This window comes from Moschus berezovskii, chromosome 5 (genome assembly GCF_049115385.1).
Source record: "Moschus berezovskii isolate FMDL1 chromosome 5, NW_MosBer_1.0, whole genome shotgun sequence".
NCBI classification, from domain to species: Eukaryota; Metazoa; Chordata; class Mammalia; order Artiodactyla; family Moschidae; genus Moschus; species Moschus berezovskii.
Window position 1 is genome coordinate 28,440,449 of NC_142464.1, and position 15,522 is coordinate 28,455,970.

At 40.0% G+C, this 15,522-nt stretch overlaps 1 protein-coding gene across 1 annotated transcript in view; it reads left to right on the forward strand.

The window, feature by feature from the left end:
- Positions 1 to 3,946: 3,946 nt before the first annotated feature.
- Positions 3,947 to 15,522, forward strand: part of TACR3 (tachykinin receptor 3) — a 99,677-nt gene continuing 88,101 nt past the window's right edge. The window contains exon 1 of the mRNA XM_055434670.2: positions 3,947 to 4,491. Within this exon, the coding sequence (XP_055290645.2) occupies positions 3,947 to 4,491 (545 nt within the window). The remainder of the gene's footprint in view (positions 4,492 to 15,522) is intronic.

The following is a 15,522-nucleotide window of genomic DNA, read 5'->3' on the forward strand; positions in this document are numbered from 1 at the left end:
ATTTGACAACCTTTCCTTTCTGAAAATAACTCCTTCACTAACCAGCAACAGTACCTGAAATTCTATCCTGAAATGTTTATTTTGGGGAGGCCTGTTAAAAATAAAAATATAAGCATGAAATATGCCATATTGTTTCCTTGAGTTGTAAGAGAGGAAAAAAATAATACATGGCCAGGATCCATTCTATTAATATAAATTGTAGTAAATTAATGGGGCACATCACCAGTAAGTATTATAAATAAAGATACGGAGAATAAATAAAATTTGGAAAAATGTAATCTATTATGCACAGTAAAATAGGCAAACATTTCTTGGTTATTAGAAACAAACTATAAGCACTCACATAAATGATCATAATTTCTATTACATTTATTCCATCAAACCAAGATTTACACACTAAATCTAAAACCTATTTATGTCTCCTACAGTACCATGCTTGGCTTATTTCCCAGGATCCTCAGGTATTTCCATAGGCGTATACTCAAACATACTTCCAGGTTCTAGCTGTGGGAGCATTGGATACCTCTCTAAGTAACTTTCTAGTGTGTTAGAAAGTGTATCTTGGCCTCTGCCTCTTTCCTTGATAATTCAAGGCTAAGACTTTTGGAGCTCTTAAAGCTGAAATTCCAATACTTTGGCCACCTCATGCGACGAGTTGACTCACTGGAAAAGACTCTGATGCTGGGAGGGATTGGGGGCGGGAGAAGACGGGGACAACAGAGAATAAGATGGCTGGATGGCATCACCGACTCGATGGATATGAGTTTGACTGAACTCCGTGAGTTGGTGATAGACAGGGAGGCCTGGCGTGCTGTGATTCATGGGGTCGCGGAGAGTCGGACACGACTGAGCAACTGAACTGAACTGAACTGAAGGTAAGAGAAAGAGGATGAGGAAGAATTAAGAAATCAGCAGAGTGGGCTCAGATAAGAGCAGGATTCATATTCTGGAGCTATTATGGCCAGATTATTCAACAAATTCTCTTAGTTGGAAAACATCCTCCTAAGCCTTCCTATTTTTCAAGACATAAGCTTCTGCTAAGTCTATCTTTATTTTAGCGCTTCACTTTATCCTCACAGAGAAAAGTTTTAAGCAAAGTTAAAAGAATCTAATGGGTACAATATCCACCTACTTAGTGACATAGTTCCATTTTTCTCTGTGCCTTCCTATTCTATTATTCATAATTCTCACTTCAATGTCAAAAATACTACTAGACTGCAGGTTTTGTGAAGACAGAGTTCGTATTTAGTTGTTTCACTGCTATATCCATAGTATTTGGTATAGCTTCTGGAAAGAATTACACTCAATACACATTGAAGGAATGATTAAAGCAATGCATGAACAATAACTACTCTACTGGGACACAAGGAAAGTCTTTCTATGTAAGGCAGATCTAAAAGGAAAGCTATGACCTGGATCCCTCTCTTCTTCTGAAAGAAAACAACTTTTAAAATGTGTTTTATTGTATCTTCTCCTAATTCCATTTCCAATCATTTTCTGTCATATGACTTCTACTACTGTGTAAGTACAATGAGGACAAAATTACAGACTTACAATGATCTGTATGGATAAGTAGCTGGAGAAGAAAATGGTAACCCAATCCAGTATTCTTGCCTGGGAAAGCCCATGGACAGACAAGCCTGGCAGGCTACAGTCCATGGGGTTGCAAAGAGTTGGACACGACTGAAGCAACTAACACTTATAAATGAATAAAACAGTAGTGTAAACTAAATAGATTTGTACACAAATAAGTAACTTTTATGCATATTTTGATCAAATATTTAAAGTTATAATTACAAAACTACAACGTGGCCCATCTCATAATCTTGATAAATGGTGTGTGTCATATGAAAGAACTTTAGAAAAAAATTATTCCTTAATTTCATTAGGGAAGGAAGACTTTCATTTTAACTCAAGTAATTTCAAGATGGTAAACTGACAGAAAGAAGTAATTTGCCTTTCAAAAGAAAACAATTTAATTTAGAATTAATTAGCAGGAAGTGTGGAATCTGTTAACTTATGATTTATCACATGTTTTTCAGGTCTTTCTGGGAAGAAATAGAAAATAATAACTTTTGATAATTATAATTTTCAGAATGCATATATTTTGAAGCAGGCTTGTGTCCATAGAATTATTATCAGGGTGCCTCAAATTTATTTCTACACACTAACTTTTTGTCATAAAAACTATAAGAAAGAAAATAGTATTCATCACCCTAAGTCCACATATGCAATAATTAGGGTTTTTAAGGAATAGGTACTTACACTAAAGAAGTGTTCACAAATCACAAGCTATGTTCTCTTGAAGCAAATCAAACTTGCTCTCCAACAATCTTATCTGAAAATGTTTGGATGTAATGCATAATGTAACAAGAGAGAAGGGCACTAACATTTATTGACATCTTTCTCCTGCTTGGTGTTGTTGAAAGGCTGTTATCATCTCCATGTTTACCCTGAAATTTAGATTTTAAAAAAATCTTCATTTTCAAGTGAGGAAATTAAGGCACAAAGAGTTCAAGTGGGAGAAAAAAGAGCTCAAGTGGGGGAAAAAAGATTTCAAGTGTTTTGGGGAGATTGCTAAAATACGTGTAGCCCTAAATCCCTTCAACCACAAGAGAGTAATAAAAGAGAGTCTTGGCTCTGGAACATCCTGATGAATGACTGGTGAGATCCACCTAAGCACAGACTCCAGCTCACACTCCACAGAACACTCCAGCTCACCTGCTCTCAGCCAAAGCTCAGAAGTCAGGCCTGCCCATGAAATTAAGGTTATTGTCTCATTTTCATCAGTGTATCCACATAATCAGGCCCTGAAAGCCAAGGCTCCAAATGTTCAAAACCCTATAGCCCTGTGTACTTATGTAGATTGTTCATAGGATACATTCATCCCAGAGAAATGATGAAAGTTAAGTCTTGTCCTTGTGTTTCAAGAAAACCTACATCTCGATATTTCTGATTTACCCTCAGTATGTTACGGCTTTGCAACCTGAGAAGAGTCCTCTGGGAAAGACCAAAGTTTCTCTGCCTGAGGGTTAGGAGAGAGGAGGGGAACAAATTTTTGGTGATAGAGATTACAGGAAGAGAGGGAATGGGTGGATTTGGGAAGAGGGGAAAGCAACGGGATCTGAGAAGGGAGAAAACAAACACACAAGCAGAAATTTGAGTGAAATTCCAAAAGCCAGTGGAACAAAGCGAGCGGTTCTCAGGGCTCACAGTCCTCAGCTAACTGCATCCACAGGCGATCTTGCCAGAAAATCTTCTGGGACCTTGCCTATGCCTTAGGGGTGAATGGTTTAATTGGCTTAGAAAATAAGAGTCCACAATACAGCTGAAAGCAGGGACTTCAGCAAAATATCTTGAAGTTAAAAGACGAAAAACAAATCTTGTCAAGATTTTAATTACATTTGAGAAAGTGCAGCCCTTCCTTGAGCCTGTCAACCCGCCAAGATCCAGCGAGTAGCGAATGAATGAAACCCAGAGGGCGGGGGTGGAGGAAAGGAGCGCAGTCGTCTTCCAAGAAGGGGTTGTCAGCTCCGCGGCCCCCACAACGTCACCGAAGCAGAGCCCTGCAAGAGACTATAAAGCTCGCAGCAGCTCCTGAGCCTCAGCGCTTCAGCTGGAGCCCGGGGAACTCCCGTAGGAGTGACCCCGGAGGGTCTCCGCGGGCGTCAGTCCCTAACATCACTTTTTTCAGACTGTCTCATCCTTCCTGCCCGATAGATGCTCAAAGTCGCTTTTGGAGAAAGCGCCTCCTTTCTCCGCATCACCTGCAGAGTCAAAGCATCCCTTAACCAGCAAGGGCTGTGGCACCTTCTCCAGCCCGATTCGGGGCGGGGCTGAGGTCCGCCCAGCAGCGAAGCGACAGGGAGGCAGAGGAGAACTTCGCGGGAGGCGGGCCGGGCTGACGGCTGGCGGGCGAGGGGGCTCGGGTCGCACACCCATGGCTATGGCCTCGCTCCCCGGAGCCGCGAACTGGACGGACGCGGGAACGGCCGGCGCGGACACCGGGAACCTGAGTGCCGCGCTCGAGACTGGGGCAGCCGCGGGAGAGGCTGAGACTGAGTGGCTGCGACTGCTCGTCCAAGCCGGCAATCTTTCCGCTTCCTTCTCCCCGCTGGGTCTGGCGGCGGCCTCCCCCGCGCCTTCGCAGTCCCGGTCTAACATCACCAACCAGTTCGTGCAGCCGTCCTGGCGCATCGCGCTCTGGTCCCTCGCCTACGGCGTGGTGGTGGCCGTGGCCGTCTTCGGGAATCTCATCGTCATCTGGATCATCCTGGCCCACAAGCGCATGAGGACCGTCACCAACTACTTCCTCGTGAACTTGGCTTTCTCCGACGCCTCCATGGCTGCCTTCAACACCTTGGTCAACTTCATCTATGCGCTTCACAGCGAGTGGTACTTCGGCGCCAACTACTGTCGCTTCCAGAACTTCTTTCCTATCACAGCGGTGTTCGCCAGCATCTACTCTATGACAGCCATTTCGGTGGACAGGTGAGAACACTGGGAGGAAGGAGGAGGAGGAGGCAGACAGAGAAGCTGGGCAGTGGGATAAGGTTAAAAGGAAATGGGGACAAAATGGATCTGATGAAACGAAAGGGACTAGGTGAACGTTCTTAAAGGAGGTCACTAACCTTGGGGGCTCTGAAAATAAATAATCTACCTGCAATGCAGGAGACCCAGGTTCGATTCCTGGGTTGGGAAGATCCCCAGGAGAAGGAAATGGCAACCCATTTCAATATTTTTGCCTGGAAAATTCCATGGACAGAGGAGCCTGGAGGGCTACAGTCCTTGGGGTCACAGAGTGGGACAGGATTGAGTGACTAATACTGATGATGATGAACCCATTTACAAATTTACAAGTGGGTTCATCAGTGGCTGAACTTGTTCTGTTTCTATGGCCTCCCCGCTCCCATCCTAAACCCCTAATCCCCACTGAGGTAATCTAGAGGGAATAATCGGAGAAGGCAATGGCAAGCCACTCCAGTACTCTTGCCTAGAAAATCACATGGACAGAGGAGCCTGGTGAGCTGCAGTCCATGGGGTCGCTACTAGTCGGACACGACTGAGCGACTTCACTTTCACTTTTCACTTTCACACATTGGAGAAGGAAATGGCAGCCCACTCCAGTGTTCTTGCCTGGAGAATCCCAGGGACGGGGGAGCCCGGTCAGCTGTCGTCTATGGGGTCGCACAGTGTCGGACACGACTGAAGCGACTTAGCAGCAGCAGCAGCAGCAGAGGGAATGAAGAAGGTGAATGAAAGAGATGGGGAAACCTGTCAGTAGGACAAACTCAACTAAAAACACTTAACACTAGTACATTTTCTCAAATGGCTTCAATTGCCACAAAAATTATGTGACCTTTAAATTGTACTTTTGGGACTTCCTCCTGTCAGTCAGTATTCTGTCATAAAAATGAATGCTACCCACCTCCTCTCTCTGGTTTGCTGATTCTCAGGGCCATCCATCCTGTACCGGATCCTTGTCCCAAGGCCAACACTGGTTTGGTCTCCCAGGTATGGAGGATCCATCAGAAGCAACAAGCTCCCTCCAAATGATTGCTATCAGCCAGCAGTTTCTCTAGTTCTTCAGGTTAGCTTTCACTTCCAGTAATCTGTGGAGACCATGAGCTAGGTAAACCCTGTGCCTGGAAGATGGTATCTGACTCATTCAGATGATAGGCAAGAAAAAGCCCAAAGACTAAGTGGTTAGGAAATGAGGCATGCCACTTGATAACTGTTTAAAGATAATTTTTTGAATGTTCCCCTATCTACTTTGGGAATCCTGAGATTCTTAAGCAATTGTAAGAAGCTGGAGAGACATCCAACGTTTGTTCTCATAATTCAGTTTTCTGAAATTTCAGTGTGTGTTTGCTTCCTCATATTGAATGTTATGGACAATGCAGACAGTGTTAAGACAATGGTAAATATCTACCTGTTACTAGTGAAAGTGAAAGTCACTTAATCAGGTCGAACTCTTAGAGACCCCATGGACTATACAGTCTATGGAATTCTCCAGGCCAGAATACTGGAGTGGGTAGCCCTTCCCTTCTCCAGAGGATCTTCCCCACCCAGGACTTAAACCGGGGTCTCCTGCATTGCAGGCAGACTCTACCAACTGAGCTATCAGGGAAGCCCTGTTACTGATGGCTACACTTTAATTCAATATTATGCTAAAAATGAACCACACTAGTGGCTTTTAGTCTCCATTTTGTGATTGGCAGTTTGCATGGGGTTGATGGGGTAGGGGAGGTAAAGTGACTTCAATTTCAAGTATCAATGTTCTCATTGAAAAGGAAAGAATATTTTTTTCTATATTAACAAACTTGTTTGAAAATGGAGCTTAATATTAATTCTTACTACATTAAGTCACCATTATGAGAAAAAATAAGAAAAAACTACTTTTTTCCATCAGTCCATCCTCTGTGTTTATTGTTTTGAAACTGAAGATATTGAAGGCATAAAGCTTTAGAAACAATTTTCAAATGCCAGGCCCATGGGGTTAAATTGAAGGAGCAGTGGTTAGTTACCACTGCATAGGATATGTAAGCACAGAACCACATTATTTTAAAGCCTCTGAAACTGCCAGTCTTCTTTTCCTCTCCGTCTCTAGTTTTCAAGTATCTCACCCCTTCATTTTTACGGGTACAAAGGTAAGTACAAAGAAGAAACAAAGTCAGTTCCAAGTTGGAAAACAAGTGAAACCACCTCTAATCTTGCTCCACTGATCTAGAAACGAATGTCTCTTTGGTTTGAGCATCTGTCTTTAGTTTTGTTACGGTTTGATTTATTCTTTGCTCCAATCTGGAGGAGATATGTATTAGCATATCAGGTTATAAGATTCTCACAATGTTCTTTAAATGTTAATGATACATTATGAAATTTGATGAAAATTTAGTGTGTGAAGGCTGTGAGGGGAAATAAATTTTAGTGTTTCAATTATGTGAGGGGGAAAAAAAGGTCATTTTCCCAGTTACTTTCTGCCAATATTTATGTAAAATCTGAAATAACATTGGAGTTATTCTAATTGGTAATGTAATGCTATTTCATCACATTCACTGGTTTGAAATCAAGAATACTTTACTACTTTAATTTTACTATTTTCTTACTAGAAAACATTATTCAATTACCAAAACTACTCAAAATTTAGGATCATACAATTTGCAATAAAATCTGAGGCATATTCAGTACAATATGCTTGAAGAAATTTTAGTTCCCAATATAACTAATGCTTTATTGAAATAACCATAAAATTACATAAGCCCTAATTAGGTCTTAATTGGTAAAGGATTACATCATTTAGATTGTGATAGTAACACTCGGCTTATTGAATTGTGTTTTCTATTCCCATTTTTTTCTTAGATTATATTCCATTATAGGTTATTACAAAATATTGAGTAATTTCCCATGTGCTGTGTTGTGCTAATTTGCTTCTGTCATGTTCGACTCTTTGTGAACCTATGGACTGTAGCCCACCAGGCTCCTCTGTCCATGGGATTCTCCAGCCAAGAAAACTGGAGTGGGTTGCCATGCTCTCCTCCAGGGGATCTTCCCAACCTGGGGATTGAACCCATGTCTCTTATGTCTCCTGCATTGGCAGGTGGGTTCTTTACCACTAGTGCTACCTGGGAAGCGCCTCTATTCCCATTTAACATAAACTGGATTGTGTCTTCCCAATCTAAGTGAAAAATGTATTGAACTCACTGTGTCCCTCTCCATGTGTGTGTGCTTAGTTGTGTCTGACTCTTTGTGACCCCATGGACTGTAGCCTGAAAGCTCCTCTGTCCATGGGATTTTCCAGGCAAGAATACCGGAGTGGGCTTCCATTTCCTACTCCAGGGGATCTTCCCGACCAGGGGATCCAACCTGCATCTCTGTGTCTCCTGCATTGGCAGATGGATTCTTTACCACTATTGCCACCTGGGAAGCCCCTGAGTCCTTCTGCCTAAAATTAAAAAGATCTTCTGAGGTTTAAAACTACTTCAGCTTTGACCCAGGCCCTTATGGCTTTGCTTCAGCTGTGGCAAAATGCTTACAAACTCCTCTGACCTCAGAAATCTTAGACCTGAAAAGGATTGCAGATCCTCCCTAATGAACATTTGTATTTTACACATGGAAAACCTCAAACCAACAGTCACACATTTTGCATAAAAACACTGTGTTTTCCTTTAAGTGTTTCACACTCATTCTGCACTGGAAGAATTGCTTGATTTCTAACTTCACATTTTTTAATGTAATTAATAATTCTACTAAAGATTTGAATGTGAGTTCACGGGTTCTGATCTTATCCTGAAACATCCTATCCATTTGCTTTGTTAGAAATTCTTGCAAATCTTATATATGTTCTATAGACCAAAACATCATCTTTAAGTTCTACACAGTTCCTTCTTGCCTATAAGGCTACTTCACCATCCTTACATACACACACACACACACACACACACACACACAGTGGAATTAGTGTCAATGAAGAGTCACTGTTTCTCTCCACTATCCTCCCCAAATTTGCCATTTTGAAATGTAACAATTGAACACAACATTTATCTGAAAGATGTTCAGCTCTCGCAGGATCATGCAGTAGTGCTTCAAACCACTGCAGTCCACTCCAGGACCCCTACTGTTCTTAACCTCTACACTTTCTTGATTCCTAACTAGTTGCAATAACTGTAGGTTAATATTAAAATTTAGTATTTGTCTATGCTATATATTTTACATGTATATATAAAACATCTCACATATATTTACCTATGTTTTGAGAATGCAGATGTTATAAAATTATTAATAGAACAGTTAATATAATAGAAATATTATCTTTTTAAGTATATGGTATATACCACTTGATATATAGGAATATTAGAAAATATTTTCTTCCATTTTCTAAGCACATTTTTAAGTTAAGTTAGAAACTCTAGGAAAGTGTATTAGTATATGTGGTTTAGTCCCTAGGTCGTGTCTGACTCTTGCGACCCCACGGACTGTAAATTGTAGGCTCCTCTGTCCATGGGATTCTCCAGGCAAGAATACTGGAGTGGGTTGCCATTTCCTTCTCCAGGGGATCTTCCTGAAATTTATTATAGACAGATGAAAATATACGCTCATAAATCATGAGGCCTCAATCTGATAACAAATTATCTAAATGTACTGCCGTAAATTTTACCATTGCTTTAAATATTATGGCTGTAAATACTTCAGTAAACGTTTTTAAATGCCTTTATCAGTCTTTAATTCTAGTGCCTGAGCCAGTCTCTTCATTCTTCTCTACCTTGTGTCATGCTCAGTTGTTCAGTCATGTCCGACTCTGCGATCCTATGGATTGTAGTCCTCCAGGCTCCTCTGTCCACAGGATTCTCCAGGCAAGAATATTGGAGTGGGTTGCCATTTCCTCCTTCAGGTTATCTTCCCAACCCAGGGACTGAACCCCAAACTCCTGCATCTCCTGCACTGGCAGGTGGATTCTTTACCATTCTTTACCACTGAGCCACCTGGGAAGCTCAGGCATATGCCAAAGCAAATTCAGTGAATGAAGGTGTAAAACCTCTGTCTGATCACAGTTTCCAAATGGTCTGATTTGTTGAATTGAAAAAACTGCAAGAAAGGATAAAATGCATTTCCTCCAAAAGTATCTTTTTACCTGAACTTTGGATATAGCTTAAGAATAAAATAATTCAAAGTTGTAATATATGGCAAAAGCTCTAAATAATTCTCATTCCAGTCCCCAATCTCTGATCCTGATCCATCCTCTATATCAATCTTTTATTTAAATGTATTTTCCCCTGATTAATTATGACTAGTATACAGACATAGTGAAAACATTATATATATATTAGAAAGTTAAATTTATCCATAATTGTCCTACACCCCAAATACAGCCAATCTATGATCTTGACGTTCACATTTTAACTCTCATTTTTCGTGACGTATTTATCTCACATGTATGTACTCAGTTCAGTTCAGTTCAGTCGCTCAGTCATGTCCGACTCTTTGCGAACCCATGAATCACAGCACACCAGGCCTCCCTGTCCATCACCAACTCCCAGAGTTCACTCAAACTCATGTCCACAGAGTTGGTGATACCATCGAGCCATCTCATTCTCTGTCGTCCCTGTCTCCTCCTACCCCCAATTCTTCCTAGCATCAGACTCTTTTTCAGTGAGTCAACTCGACGCATGAGGTGGCCAAAGTATTGGAGTTTCAGCTTCAGCATCAGTCCTTCCAATGAACACCCAGGATTGATCTCCTCTAGAATGGACTGGTTGGATCTCCTTGCAGTCCAAGGGACTCTCAAGAGTCTTCTCCAGCACCACAGTTCAAAAGCATCAATTCTTTGGCAATCAGCTTTCTTCACAGTCTAACTCTCACATCCATACGTGACCGCTGGAAAAACCATAGCCTTGACTAGACGGACCTTTGTTGGCAAAGTAATGTCGCTGCTTTTTAATATGCTATCTAGGTAGGTCATAACTTTCCTTCCAAGGAGTAAGCGTCTTTTAATTTCATGGCTGCAATCACCATCTGCAGTGATTTTGGAGCCCAAAAAAATAAAGTCTGACACTGTTTCCACTGTTTCCCCATGTATTTCCCATGAAGTGATGGGACCAGATGCCATGATCTTTGTTTTCTGAATGTTGAGCTTCAAGCCAACCTTTTCACTCTCCTCTTTCCCTTTCATCAACAGGCTTTTGAGTTCCTCTTCACTTTCTGCCATAAGGGTGGTGTCATCTGCGGTTATTGATATCTGAGGTTATTGATATTTCTCCCAGCAATCTTGATTCTAGCTTGTGCTTCTTCCAGCCCAGCGTTCCTCATGATGTACTCTGCATATAAGTTAAATAAGCAGGGTGCCAATATACAACCTTGACGTACTCCTTTTCCTATTTGGAACCAGTCTGTTGTTCCATGTCCAGTTCTAACTGTTGTTTCCTGACCTGCATACAGGTTTCTCAAGAGGCAGGTCAGGTGGTCTGGGATTCCCATCTCTTTCAGAATTTTCCCCATTTATCGTGATCCACACAGTCAAAGGCTTTGGCATAGTCAATGAAGCAGAAATAGATGTTTTCCTGGAACTCTCTTGCTTTCTCCATGATCCAGCGGATTTTGGATGTTGGATATACATATATATAAAATAAAAAATATACGTATTATATATATATATACAACTCTTGCATAGTATATTATACATATGCATAAATAAAGATACATTTTTAATTACTAAACTTACTAAAATAGCATTATATTATTGTGTCATTTTAAATTTACCATACAGGGTAATTAAAATGTATTTATCCTGTGCTTAACCCTTGTTGTATCCTTATGTCTATTATACTAGCTGGCACATGGTAAACACATAATCCAGATTACTGAATAAAATAATCATAAAAGTAATCAAATAAAAATTAAAGTGATGAGATGCAACCTTTTTCCATTAAAATTTACAGATATTGCTATCTTGTAGTAAATATGACATTTTTACACATGCTTTTAGATTGAACCATATGTAACTGACAATTTTTATAGCTTAAAATGTCATTATTTTATATGATTTAATCTAGTAGTTGGAAATGTATTGTCAAAAGTCTCTCAGGGGTGCAATCTTCCAACAGGTTCAAAAATATTTTTCAATCAAAATTCAAGGAACTGAAAACAGCTAAAACCCCCAACAAAAAGAAATGAGCAAATAAATGTTGAAGCATTTAAAAATCAAATTTTACATAGCAAATTAGAAATTACATCTTAATATAACATCAATTCTATCAAGTCTCTGAAGTGAAGTGAATTCGCTCAGTTGTGTCCAACTCTTTGTGTGACCCCATGGACTGTAGCCCACCAGGCTCCTCCATCCATGGAAATTTCTAAGCAAGAGTACTGGAGTGGGTTGCCATTTCCTTCTGCAGGGGATCTTCCCTAACCAGGGATCGAGCCCTGGTCTCCCACATTGCAGGCAGACGCTTTACCGTCTGAGCTACCAGAGAATCCCAATCAAGTCTCTAGGCACATATATATAAATGTGTTAACATTGGGCTTCCCTGGTGGCTCAGAGGTTAAAGCATTCACCTGCAATGCAGGAGACCTGGGTTCGCTCCCTGGGTCGGGAAGATACCCTGGAGAAGGAAATGGCAACCCGCTCCAGTATTCTTACCTGGAGAATCCTATGGACAGAGGAGCCTGGTGGGCTACAATCCATTGGGTCGCAAAGAGCCGGACACGATTGAGCGACTTCACTCACTTAACATACCCAACACTTTTTAGTCCATAACCTTAACTTATGAACCATTTCTTGCTAGTTATTTCAAAGACAGCTAGTCTCCAGTTATTTCAAAGAATCCCTAGAAAGGTCTGATAACAATTTATCAGTAGTCTTATTTAGCATTTCCATTCTCCCTACTCCGCCCTGGCCAGACAGAGAGAGAGACAAAAAAGAAAAAGCAATGTCAACACTTTGGTACAGGGCATAATAGTGTGTCTGGAATAATCCATGCCCTTTCCCGGTGGCTGTTTTGGGCATATTGCAGCCAAACCTGCAAAAGTCTTAAGTTACAAACTGCCCTCTGCCTGATATTTTTGTGATGTCTATTTGTGTTCCATATAGGATTCAGAGAAATCATCTTGTCTCTAAGCTTCACTCCATTAATAATTTCTTAATGACCAGTGTTCCTTCATCTTCTACTTGCAACTCTCTCTCCCTGGGGCTCAGCTCTAAACCATGTGTCCAGGATGAGGGATTGTCCTACTTCCCTATGCTTCATTGCTCTGAGAATAAACCATTCTAATTAAGGCTTGTTCACTGGTACATTAAATAAATGCTGCAAAACATACAACTGGGATTTGCAGCCCCACCACTTCATCACACAGTCAGAATCTGAAAGCCATTTTAGACTTAATAGGATCTGAGGAATTGTTAGACAATGGATTTAACAGTCTGATATAATTCTATATGTACAATAAGGTAGATAAAGATTTGATTTGCTCTGAATGGTGAGACTTTGGGTAATTTTATTTTCTTTTATACTTTTCCTTTTCTAGTTATCTACAACAAAATGTGCTCCTTTTACATGAAACACAATAGAGTGTTAGTTAAAGTTCTGGAGATGTATGTTGCTGATGGTTGCACAACAATGTGAATGTATCATTGAACTGTACACCTAGATATAGTTACCTAGTAAATTTTGTTTGGTATATTTGACCACAATAAAATTTTTTAAATACTAAATAAATAAACAATGTTTAAAAACCTAATAATGACGCTGAAATAGTCAAGCCAAAGAGTTTGAACTCAAGAAGATAGTGACTTGATTAAACTTTGTATAGATATTTTATTGATAAATGTTTTATGGCAACATTTTTAACATACTTTCTAGGCTAACTTAGAAATCATGAAGACACTCTTGCAAGAGAGTACTGTTAATATTACAATGGATTAATTTGTAAATTTAATTTTTTTTCTCAGGAATTATGTAAAGATATCACATCTGTGTGGAGTAATATAGAAGACTGACTAAAGGTACAGGGATAAATTAGCTCAGTATTTCTATTATTCAGTCTGGTATATGACAAAGGTTTTTAAATATTTGCTCAAATCCTTGATTTTGAGCTCGTATGTATTATCATCTATGAATTTCTTTATCTTCAAATCTGCCCAAGTGTCAAAGATTATTTATATTTTCCATACCTATAAGTAAGGAAAATATGTATCTGATTATATCACTAAGCAACAAAGGGCTCAGTTTTGTTATGGAGCTGCTTTATTACTTGTTAGAGGAAATCAACTGTGCATATTTCTTCTCAACTCTGCTCTCAGCGATGTTACTTTGGTAGCCTGAAATCATAGTAGGAATATTTGCACCACAGAAATCTGCAAATGCTAGAAATCATGAATTTTGTTTTGTTCTGTTTATTTTTTCTTTAGAGTGCCTGTGGTTAAACATTTACCAGCACACAAATCACTATACTTGTAGTCACTCACTCAGAAGGTATTTCTTAAGTACCTTGTAAGTATTAACACTGTATAGAAAGAGGGCACAGTGGGATAAACAAGATGGACATGTTCCCTATTCTAATGAAACTGTAATTAATACCTCCACTTGAACCCCTTGGCTGTATTCCATAGTCCTAAATCCAACAATCTGTTGGACTTCATCATTTGAATGTTTAATAATCATCACAGAATTTACATGCTTCAAACTGAGTTCCCTACATTCCTCCAAAACTAACTCGTTCTACAATCTTTTGAGGTCACAATCTAAACCTCAGGTCAGAACTCTTGGAAGTATTCTCAGCTCATCTCTTCTTTCATACTCTGTGTCTAATCAATCAGCAAATCTAATCACTTTTACTTTCAAAATATATGTGGAATCTAATCCCTCCCTCTAATTCCTACTGTTGCCTCCCTACTCCAAGTCAATGTTGTTTCTCACCTAAGTGTTTTCTCGGAGGATGAGATGGTTGGAAGGCATTGCCGACTTGATGGGCATGAGTTTGAGCAAGCTCTGGGAATTGGTGATGAACAGGGAAGCCTGGCGTGCTGCAGTCCATGGGGTCGCAAAGAGTTGGACATGACTGAGCGACTGAACTGAAAAATTTTCTCTATCCCTGCTCTTGTTTCCCTTTCTTAATGTAACTATCAAAGTGATCCTGTAATGAGTCAGATCATTTATCCCCTCTGCAAGTCCTCCAATGGCTCCTCAGTTCTCTCAGGGCAGAAATCAAAGTTCTTACAATGGTCTATAAAATTTTACAATATCTAGTCCTTTGTTACTCTCTGATCTTATCTCCTACTACTCACCATGTCACAGCTCTGCTTGACCATCTCTAGACTCCTCTGTTACATCAATATGCTAAGCATGCATCCACCTCAATTTCTTACACTGTGTGAAACACTCTTCCTCCAGACAATCACATTGTTCATTACCTGTACTACTCTGTACCTTGAGCACTCTGTTGTTCTAATTGTTTTAAGTTTTTCTTTGCCAACATGTATCTGTATCACCTCCTAAAATACTATATAATCAGCTCATCTGTATGGAGTAAACAAATAATAGATTCTATGGTAACTATGAGAACACAGAGCAGGGGAAAGCACCTTTATAGTGTTAGAGCAGAAAAACACAGAAATGTAGAAGCATTTTTTTTCACATGGTGATCACCTTTATTTGCGAAACACTGGTATTTTTTTAAATTGGGGTATAGTTGCTTTACAATGTTTTACAACATAGTGAATTAGCTATGTGTATACATACATTGTTTACTTCTTGTTCCTGCCTTCCACCCCAACCCCATCCTGGCCATCATCAAAAAATCAACAAACAATAAATGCTGGAGAGGGTGTGGAGAAAATGAAACCCTCTTCCACTGTTGGTGGGAATGTAAATCAATACTGTCACTGTAGAGAACAGTCTGGAGGTTCCTTAAAAAAATAAAAATGGAACTATCATATGACCCAGCAATCCCACTACTGGGAATATATCTAGAAACATTTTAAAAGTTACTTTACAGAAGTATAGAAAATTTCTTCTAGTAAATTTGCTATGA